Consider the following 10,059-nt stretch of genomic DNA (forward strand, 5'->3'; position numbering starts at 1 on the left):
AAGATATCATCATATGTTGATTTATATGCTTGGATTAGCAGCTCAACACGCAATAACTAACTAACACTGCTTTTCTATATCCATTTTTTCATGTTCACTGCTCTTAATCAGTAGTAAATTTATGTTATAATAAACAAGTTGACCAATAAAATTTATCATATTTTATTCAATTTTAATTTAAATAATCCAAACACCAAAATATAATTACTATATCATGTCACACTAAACTTTACCTAATTCCATTCAAAGCTCAAATCATAGACCAAACAGAGAGACATATATATCAGTTAGCACTGTGGTGTGTTTGTTGCCAAGAACTTGTGCAGAGGATGATGACGTAAATTTGCACGACTTTTGTCGTTAATTTTCCAAAATGTAGTGTTTCTTTGATGCTACAAATTATACGTTTAGTTTTATATCAGTGTAGTAGTTTGGTTTGATAAAATTAAAATGTACAACATGGATGATTCGCTTCTGAAAACATTTTTCTAGAAAATCTTGTATTTTGTTTTGGACATTATTCAGGTAATTAATTTCAAGCACATTATCAGTTATTTTGAGCTCAACAAAGTATTTAACCAAGAGTTAAAGTACACCTACTATAGAGATTTTTTCTTTCAAAAAGAAAAAATGACAAATATGGAAACTTCCATAAGCACGAAATTGATATTGCTTTTGCTTTAGTTCTATGCTTATTTTTGATGTACTAGTTACATGCTCTTTTTATCTGGCTTTGTTGCTTTGTTTGTAGTTTCCTTCTAGGAAGGAAATTTCTGTAGAAAATGCCAGGACAATGACATTTACCTCTTTACAAGAAAAATAGAGTTATGTCACTTAAATTGATAGACTAAACCTTTTTAGTACATTATCATTTCTCTTCTGGTGAGTTTATTCATCAACCTACCTAAATTTCACTAACTGATAAACTTACCTAGATTAAGGGCTTTTTCTTTTCAAATAAAGAACAGTTTTGATCAAATTTTGATATTAATTGCAGCTTTCTTTGACCATTTTAAATACACAATTCAAGCATCAATATAGTATATTTTGAATAGACAAGTTATTTGAATATTGTCCAAATCTAGAACCCAAATCATTGATATACAACAAATTGTTCAACCATGAAGTCAATTCTTTATAAGCAAATTAAGTTCAAAAGTAAAATGATTTTTGACATACATATGAAACATTTCTTAATATATTTTTTTATAATAATTACTGTTTTTACATTTACAATTAATTTTTATAAAAGGAGGTAAAGAAAAATATTCCATATTTTGAAGTAGAATAGAGTGAGTAGTTAAGAAGAAGGAAGATAAAATGATGATGTGTGGTTTTGTTTCAGAAAACATTGAGTGAGAAGGAGACAAAACACTAATATGGCCGGCACACTTGAAAGAACAAAGTCCCATGTTGCGTGAAACAAGAAACGCGCGTGAACTCAATCCAATCTCATTCTTAATAAATTAAAAAAAAAAAGAAGAAAAAGTGCACAAGGAAGAAAGAGGACATTTGTCCTAACCATTGTGAATTTTGATCTTCTGGACCAAACTCTCAACCGCCTGAGCTATCTTTCCAAACTCACCTCTTTCTCTCATATTCAAACAAAAATCTTTGCTTTCTCAATTCTTCATCCTTTTTCTTTTTCAATTCTTCACCCTGAAAAAGGGAGAGACAAGACAATCATGGTCCAGTTTTGAATTAAGGTGGTAAAAGACAGAAACAAAACATGGGTTCTGCTTCAAGAGTTGGCAGTAGCAGCTACGATTACTCCTTCAAGGTTCTTTTGATTGGTGATTCTGCTGTTGGCAAGAGTAGTCTTCTCCTCAGCTTCATCTCCAATTCTAACTCTATCCATGATCTCTCCCCCACCATTGGTACTTTCTTTTGTCTCTGTTCTGTGAATTTGGCTTCCTTTTTTCTTTCTTGCTTCGGAAAATGGAACAGGGTGGCACAGGATTGAACTGTGTTCTTGCAAATTCAACACCTTTATCAAGACTTCTGTCAAACAATGATGAGGGTCAATCTTTTTGAAAACTTTTCATTTAAAGTGTTTCATAGACTCATGCATTCTTGTGGAAAGTGTTTATGGAGTCAAGTCAGTTTTCTTTCAGTTTTCAGATATCTTTTGTGGACCTTTTGGTCTTTTATATTTTACTCTAATTTATGGTTCCCTTTTATTTTTTATATCCGTATCTTCTTGTTGGACCATATTGCCAATTTTTATTCTTTGGATTTGGTTTGACTTGTGCCGGATAAACACTTTGGTTAACCCATTTTGCGAACAACTTTTCTGAATTGGGAAAAGAAATCTCTTATAAGGTCTTCCTATAATTGAAATTGGACTTGGTCATATCTTAGAGAGGGTTTGATTTGTTTTTAATTTCCATTAAGTTGATATCCTTTTCCTAATAGCTACACCCGTACCTTGTTTTTTCAAAAGGTTTTCAAGATTTTATTTTCATTACATTTCAAGATTCTGTTTCACCATTTTGTGAGTGAAATTTTCTACCCAGAATCTTGAAAAACAATGTGGCATTTTTTTTTAATTATTAGCAAAATTGATATCAATTTCAAAAGAAAACAGGAAAAGAACTAAACGTCTGCTTAAGATTTTTCGTGATGAATGTCACATTCGTTGAAATTTGCTAAATCACCCATTTTTATTTTTTGAGGAATTTTATTTTCATTATCAGTATCTTATTTGAAAGTTGAAGCAATTGATCTTGTGCATGCATACATACGGTTAAATAGCGCAATTGTCTTGTGCGGTGATACATTTAACCTTCTTTGTTCATGGTATTTTATTTGTCTCTTACAGTTGGTTATGATTTATTATAATATTGAGGCATTTGACTTTAAACTTTATACTTTCCATATGATTGAGTGGTTCATAGCATAAGGAATTTTGCAGAGTAATTTGTTGTACCATCACACTGTTACATACTGAGCTGTTGGTTCTTGAATCATTTAAGGTGTGGATTTCAAGATAAAGTTTTTCACAGTTGCTGGTAAGAGACTGAAGCTCACTATTTGGGACACAGGTAACAGATTTATACTTTTTAATCATATTTTTGCTGAAGGATTTTCTGATGCGTATTTATGCAGTGAAGAATTTTCCTTTTACTACCTCAGTTTTCTACTCACTGTGAACATTGTTGTAATGATAATATTGCTTAATACGTGGTTAAGAATTAAATCATCAAGTTTGTGTGTATGCAATAAGAACTTAAATAGGTTTCACCTTGCAATGGTGAGTTGTCGTCAACGGATTATAACTTTGATTTAATGTTTGCAGCTGGTCAAGAGAGGTTTGGAACAGTAATAAGTTCTTATTACAGAGGTGCACATGGAATCATTCTTGGTATTCTATCTATATCTATGTTCTTGAAAATAATGCTTGTACTTGCATGAACATTTGCTTCTTTATGCTTTTTCAGTATTGCCTTTAGTGTCTGCATCTAATACCTTTTCTTTTTTTCTTTCTATTTTCTATTTAGTCTATGATGTGACACGACGCGAGACATTTACAAATCTCATCGATATATGGGCAAAAGAAGTTGAGCTTTACTCTACTAATCATGATAGCATCAAAATTCTTGTTGGAAATAAGGTGGATAAGGTAAAAGACTGAAACCATAGAGCTTATGTATCTTTTTTCTCATTGTTTTCTTGCATTTCATTGTTTGGAATTTGAAGACTATGAGTTGTGTTATTTTTCAGGAGAGTGAAAGAGCCGTAAGCAAAGAAGAGGGAATGGCTCTTGCACAGCAACATAGATGCTTGTTCCTAGAGTGTAGTGCTAAAACTAGAGAAAATGTTCAGCAATGCTTTAATGATCTCTCATTGAAGGTATATATATAATCATATCTGATATTAAATTTCTTCTTTCTGTTCTTCATGTAATTCCTTAAATTTCCGACAACATGTGACTTGCTAAATTTTTGTTCTTCCATTTAACATTTACAGATATTAGATGTGCCAGGTTTAAGGGAAAAGGGGTCTCTTGCAGTGAGAAGGCAAAATCAAAAACAGTTGTATGAGACATCTCAAAGAGGTGGTTGCTGTTCTTAGTAAATATGCAGCACCATGATATGTTTAATAGATTTTTCAATAGGGATACTATAGTTACTATAGCAGGGTTTTGTATCATATCAATTGTCACATTCAGATAGTTTGGATGATCATATGCTCCAGCCTATTTCCATAACTCTCACAAGAGGATGCTTGAGATGGATATTTCCATAATTTTGAATTTTTAGTTTTATTATGTGACATTTTTACTTTCATGTTAGGTTCTTCTGGACAGGATTCAAACTCTACCACTTGTGACCATATGTATAAAAGAAAAATTAGGTAGAAACATGTTTAGTTTATAACTATTGGAGATAACTATCAATGAAAATGATACATCGATAAAAAAAATGTAAACAAAAAGAATAATAATTATTAGAATGCGTTAACTTGGAGGTGAGACTAGAGGCTTGATAAATATATTTTAGATATTTGTACAAATAGTCTTGAAAATTACTCTTTTTTTTTTTTGTTAAATTGAAGTCTATTTCAGTTTTAATTGCTGATTGATCATTTAATATTAAAGTTTAAATAAGATAAGAATTTAAATAAGATTATTACGGATTGAGGACTTGAAGAATCAACAAAAGAGTTTCTTCTTATATCTCAATTAATAATTAACATCAGAATTAACATTTTTAAGTGGTAATACTTTAATAATTTTTAATAAAAAATATTTTTTAAACCTAATATTAGATATTAAAATAAAAAGTGATTTTTCTTATATTTATAGAGTTAAGATTTTAAACATTTTCATTATATTGCAATTTTTACTTTTTAGAGTGACATGATATCCCCGTTATTATTTAGTCTTAAAATAATTACTTTCAACTAAGTTTTAAGAAAATTTTGATAATATAGAAAATTACAAACAATCATCATAAAAAAAAAAACTTAAGTTAAAATATTTAATATTAATAGCATAGTATTTATATAAGGATGCTTATCTAGTTATGGCAGAAAGAATAAGATATGAAGAGGAACACTTGAGACGTTGGAATGTTATCACTTTACGTGCAAGTTGGGATGTTATGATACATACTATCTTTTTGTATTTAGTTTTTGTTTGGATAGGGATATAGCTTTTTGAACCACTATTCTACTCAACTTACACCCCTAGTTCTGCTGAAGTTTATCAATAAAATTATGTAAGCGGAAAAATAAACAATTACGTAAAAGATAAAATAATTCCGTCTTTTTAATACATTTTCAATAATAATATAGAGTATGTTATGGTATTATAAATTTAACAACCCAAGCTATAAAACATCTTAGAAAAATCATTAGTCTTATACAACTTCATCACTTATTTAATTATATGGCCCTGTGTTAAAATATGATGACAATAATATCAAACATTAGTAAATTTTCAACATTAATGATTTTTCTTTGGCCGGCTGTTATATTTGAAATGAACAGAACCTCTCGGATTTTTGTTCCTTACATGTTTAGCAGTTGATAAGTTCAAAGCTATTTAAACTGTTAGGGCGTTGTTCTTGAAAACCAACTAATAAGAGGCACTGATATAGTAACATCCAAAGCAAGAGACTGTGGTGGCATTTCAATGGCTGCAGGTTTTGTTGCTCCTCAACTCAAACATGCTATCTGTGCAATTCTGGTGCTACCATTCTTAGTCACAACAGCCACTAGTGCTGACATATTCCTTGATTGGCACGTTTCCATCGACTTCAATTTAAAGCCTGTTTCTTCTGATCAACCAGTGAGGATTATAAATAACTTTCACCTATTCATCTTTTTATTTGTCTTACTCATGCATTCTTCACTAATACTATTGCTCATATACTCTGCAGGTAATAACAATCAATGGCATGTTCCCGGGACCCCTTATAAATGCAACAACAAATGATAATATTCATGTCAATGTTTTCAATGGTTTAGATGATCCCTTGCTGTTTACGTGGTATTCTGTACATACTTTTCTCTTTCTTTATCTCTTCAAATAATCAATTAGTCTTACTGATGACCACTTCCAAGATTCGTATATTTTCATTTTGGTGTAGGAATGGTATACAGCAAAGGTTAGATTCATGGCAAGATGGCGTTTCTGGCACAAACTGCCCCATTCCAGCTGGTTGGAATTGGACTTATGATTTCCTAGTCAAAGACCAGATTGGCACATTCTCCTATTTTCCTTCCATCAATTTCCTTAAAGCTGGTGGAGGGTTTGGTCCAATTCGAGTCAACAATCGACCTGTGATCAGTGTTCCTTTTCCAAAACCAGAGGCAGAATTTGATCTTCTGATTGGAGACTGGTACAGCACCAGCTACAAGGTGACTGACTGCTTTCTTGCCTTGTGACTGTCGATACTCACTTTTAAACATTGACATTATTATGCCTTCAGCAATTCCATGGAATGATACTTCATTTCCTGATCTTTAATTTATCGATAGTTTCTTATTTTGTATTTATTTTTTGTTGCTATTTTTGAATATTATTTCGACCAGGACATTAGGTACAGGTTGTCTACTGCTAATGCTCTTCCTCCTGATTGGATGCTAATAAACGGCAAAAGACCGTATATGAACAATTTTTCTGTGTCATATGAGTCTATCAATGTTACACAAGGTGAGAACTGAATAAGAGAAAGGCTAGTGAATCACTTTATGATTACGTTGTCAATTATCTTAACTCCTTTAGGATGATGTGTCTCAGGAAAAACATATCTGCTAAGGATATCAAACGTAGGGACAACTTGGAGCTTCAACTTCAGGATTCAAAATCATCAAATGGTTTTGGTTGAAACTGAAGGTTCTTACGTCAATCAAATAGAGTTGGAGTCTCTTGATGTTCATGTAGGTCAATCCTATTCAGTTCTTGTCACAGCAAATGAAGATGCTGCTGATTACTACATAGTGGCCTCTCCTAAAGTGAGTAATGCCACAGATAATAGCACTCTCGTCGGCGTTGCTGTGCTTCATTATGATAACTCTACCACACCAGCTAAGGGGTCTCTCCCAAGTGGTCCAGATCCCTTTGATGTGCAGTTCTCCATCAACCAAGCAAAATCCATCAGGTAACTGCATGCCACAAAATGGTACTTGTGTAGTGTAGCTCAAATTTCTTGCGTTTGTTTGTGTGCTTTCTTATTGTCAACATACTATAATGTTTGCAATATCAATAATGCCCCCAAAAAAGTTTTGAGCAGTTACGAAAACTTAGATCCTAGAGTCAATGTTTGAACATACGCAAACATTCACATTGTGGTTTTTTATTTGAATTAAAGGTGGAACCTGACCACTGGAGCAGCAAGGCCTAATCCTCAGGGAACGTTCAATGTTTCAAATGTGACAATATCTGAGACTTTCATTCTAAACGCGTCTGTAGCAACTATTGATGGATTATCTCGCTACACTGTCAACAATGTGTCTTACTTGACCCCAGATACTCCATTGAAGCTAGCTGATTACTTTTCCAATGGAACTGGAGTATATGAACTGGATGCTTTTTCTAAGAACAGTTCAAATGCAAAGGCCGTGAGTGGAGTTTTCGTTGCCAGTGCATTGCACAAAGGGTGGACGGAGATAGTGCTGAAAAACAGTTTAGACATGATTGATACTTGGCATTTAGATGGATATAGTTTCTTTGTGGTCGGGTAAGTAATCTGCTTCATTTGAAGGATTTTACTAGAAAGTCAGGTTCCTTGTAGAAAAGTATATGCATTGCAACATTTGACATGTTATTAGAAGCTAAGTTTATAGTGAGAGCAGCTTCAGCATTAAAATTTGGATGTGATAAATAAGAAATATTTGGTTTCAGAATGGGAGAAGGAGAATGGAGTCTAGAATCACGGCTAACTTATAATCTGTATGATCCTGTTGGTCGATCGAGTGTGCAAGTGTACCCTGGAGGGTGGAGTGCAGTTTATGTGTACCCTGACAACCCAGGAATGTGGAATCTGAGATCACAGAACTTGCAAAGCTGGTATTTGGGTGAAGAGCTCTATGTGAGGGTTTATGATGCTGATCCCAACCCTGCCAAAGAGAAGCCTCCTCCACCAAATCTCCTTCTTTGTGGTTAGTGCATCTTCATAAGTATTTTCTACTGTTCTTTAACCTTCTTTACAAACTTTGTTTTTTGAATGATGATTTTGAAAAGGTGTGATATTATGGTATTGATCCTTTTGAATGTTGACAGGAAAGTATGAACCTCCTGCTCCAACCCCTGCTCCCTCAGTGTCCCCAACACCAAGTGCTCCGTCATCCAATGCATGTAATCTGCATAAAACAAGGTATTAGCAGTTTGTGTTGTTACACCATTTATGCTGTTGTCTGTTATAAACTAACACATGTTCTTTCTGTAACTTCTCTGCAATACGAATAATAGGTATCTGATTGCTATGATCACCACTGTCATATGTTTCTTCTATATTGGTGTTCATTAATTGAGATGGTGCACCCTTTGCTAAGGAGATGGGAGATATGAAGCACAAAAACTCCTACTGTATTTTTCTTTTTCTTTTTAAATTGGTCCATCATGAATGAAATGTATAGAACAAGTATTGCATATCTTCAAATATTTTGGGTATAGTTCAAGATTAATTTCTTATTTATTCTTTGTCTCTTAGAATTAATTTTCATATTTCTATACTTTCTTATAATTTGATTTTCTAAAGTTTGGTTTAGTGCTACTTTCCAGAAATAATTTATTTAATATATAATCGAATAAATCTATTTGACAATTTAGGTCTCCAGGGAGTGGCTGAAAATTTTTGTTTCAAATACAATTTTAAAATAAAAAATATTTATAAGAAAATAAAACTGAACATAAATATTTTAAAAAGAAAATAGTAATTATGTGATTGCAATGCTGGGTCTATCTATCAAAGAGGGGATTCAACGGGGAGATACAAACACCAATGAGATATAAACCCAATCATATAAAAGATTGACACCACTCTCTACCAAAAACTTTAAGGCAATGAGTTAATGGGTCTTTCACTTTTATATAATGATCTACTTTCTTATTTTTATCCAATGTGAAACTTAGACTCACACTTGGATTCCCAACAATCTCCCACTCAAGGGTGAGTCCCTTCTACATTAATACACTCCTACTCCAGCGGAAACATTCCCAATCAACCACAACCACGAGTAGTCATTTCCAACCACTGTTCATCTTAACGGAACTTGCTTACCTGATTGTTAGGTACAAACAAAGTCCCACATCAGATAAAACAAGAGATGGACATTGGTTTATATACACATAAGATACCTTCATTGATAAAAGGTCTTTTGGAGTAGAATCAAAAGCAAATCCGTGAGGGTTTAATTCAAAGTGATTAAGAGCATATTTTTTTAAATTAAAAGCAAAGATTTATAAACTATTTTTTCTTGATTTTAAATGAATGTAAATTATGTAGACAATTATTTCGATTTCATTTTACTGTATCACAATATGTTTTTTAAATTGTATTTAAAAATTAAAAGTACCATATAATGTGAAACTATTAAAAGAATATCACACATATTTAAAAATAGATAATTCATATATATATATATATATATATATATATAAAATGTTCAACTAAAAAATAGTATTACATTCATTCAAAAGCATAATAAAGTTTTTCAAAAGAAAACATACAAAACTAAATTATCCTAACTCTAAAACACAGATGAAAGGATAAGTTAATATGTAAAAATAACAATCCCTAACACATACAAAGACATAAATAATTCACATCAACAATCCCTAACACATACAAAGATTTATATTAGACTTGACCATCTGGATAATGTAAATATCAGACTCTGACAAGTTATGCGCTTATGGTGGCCTCTACTACTCTATAGGGTCATTGCCAATGAGTTTCATCCTCTCCTGTCACACACAAGATTAGTCCGTTAACATCTTTGGCCAAGGTAAAACCCCTATACTAGCTCTTGTTCCTTTCACCATATACCCCACCCTTATCTACTTAAAATTGGATGGTTAATATAGCGACAAGATAACTCATAATACAA

The 10,059-nt window shown here is 32.4% G+C and overlaps 2 protein-coding genes across 4 annotated transcripts; both read left to right on the top strand.

Moving 5' to 3' along the window:
• The first annotated feature begins 1,491 nt into the window (after positions 1–1,491).
• LOC108321968 (ras-related protein RABC2a) lies at positions 1,492–4,275 on the top strand. 2 transcript variants are annotated; one of them, XM_052874696.1, is made up of 6 exons: positions 1,492–1,877; positions 2,976–3,044; positions 3,299–3,343; positions 3,501–3,622; positions 3,724–3,852; positions 3,970–4,275. In XM_052874696.1, exons 1-6 carry the CDS (start codon positions 1,730–1,732, stop codon positions 4,072–4,074), a joined length of 618 nt encoding a protein of 205 aa, XP_052730656.1. In that variant the 5' UTR covers positions 1,492–1,729; the 3' UTR covers positions 4,075–4,275. The 2 variants fall into 2 exon arrangements, with proteins under 2 accessions (XP_052730656.1, XP_017409382.1); XM_017553893.2 differs by having other exon boundaries at positions 1,494–1,877; positions 3,299–3,364.
• Positions 4,276–4,875: 600 nt separating this feature from the next.
• On the top strand, positions 4,876–8,645 carry LOC108321961 (monocopper oxidase-like protein SKU5). Of its 2 annotated transcripts, XM_017553886.2 has the most exons (9): positions 4,876–5,794; positions 5,886–5,995; positions 6,096–6,366; positions 6,541–6,661; positions 6,749–7,109; positions 7,320–7,688; positions 7,853–8,109; positions 8,231–8,324; positions 8,420–8,645. In XM_017553886.2, exons 1-9 carry the CDS (start codon positions 5,639–5,641, stop codon positions 8,475–8,477), a joined length of 1,797 nt encoding a protein of 598 aa, XP_017409375.1. In that variant the 5' UTR covers positions 4,876–5,638; the 3' UTR covers positions 8,478–8,645. The 2 variants fall into 2 exon arrangements, with proteins under 2 accessions (XP_017409375.1, XP_052730655.1); XM_052874695.1 differs by lacking the exons at positions 8,231–8,324; positions 8,420–8,645 and having other exon boundaries at positions 7,853–8,114.
• Positions 8,646–10,059: the final 1,414 nt, after the last annotated feature.

The sequence above is a fragment of the Vigna angularis genome, chromosome 3 (genome assembly GCF_016808095.1).
Source record: "Vigna angularis cultivar LongXiaoDou No.4 chromosome 3, ASM1680809v1, whole genome shotgun sequence".
Classification (NCBI taxonomy): Eukaryota; Viridiplantae; Streptophyta; class Magnoliopsida; order Fabales; family Fabaceae; genus Vigna; species Vigna angularis.

What these genes read in the sequence shown, in the direction of transcription:
- LOC108321968 (XM_017553893.2), top strand. Translation starts at nt 1,730, where the DNA reads ATGGGTTCTGCTTCAAGAGTTGGCAGTAGCAGCTACGATTACTCCTTC. An exon ending in TGATCTCTCCCCCACCATTG is followed by an intron (nt 1,878 to 2,975) that starts GTACTTTCTTTT and finishes GAATCATTTAAG; the next exon opens with GTGTGGATTTCAAGATAAAG. An exon ending in TTGGAAATAAGGTGGATAAG is followed by an intron (nt 3,623 to 3,723) that starts GTAAAAGACTGA and finishes GTTATTTTTCAG; the next exon opens with GAGAGTGAAAGAGCCGTAAG.
- LOC108321961 (XM_017553886.2), top strand. Translation starts at nt 5,639, where the DNA reads ATGGCTGCAGGTTTTGTTGCTCCTCAACTCAAACATGCTATCTGTGCA. An exon ending in CTGTTTCTTCTGATCAACCA is followed by an intron (nt 5,795 to 5,885) that starts GTGAGGATTATA and finishes TATACTCTGCAG; the next exon opens with GTAATAACAATCAATGGCAT. An exon ending in GATCCCTTGCTGTTTACGTG is followed by an intron (nt 5,996 to 6,095) that starts GTATTCTGTACA and finishes ATTTTGGTGTAG; the next exon opens with GAATGGTATACAGCAAAGGT.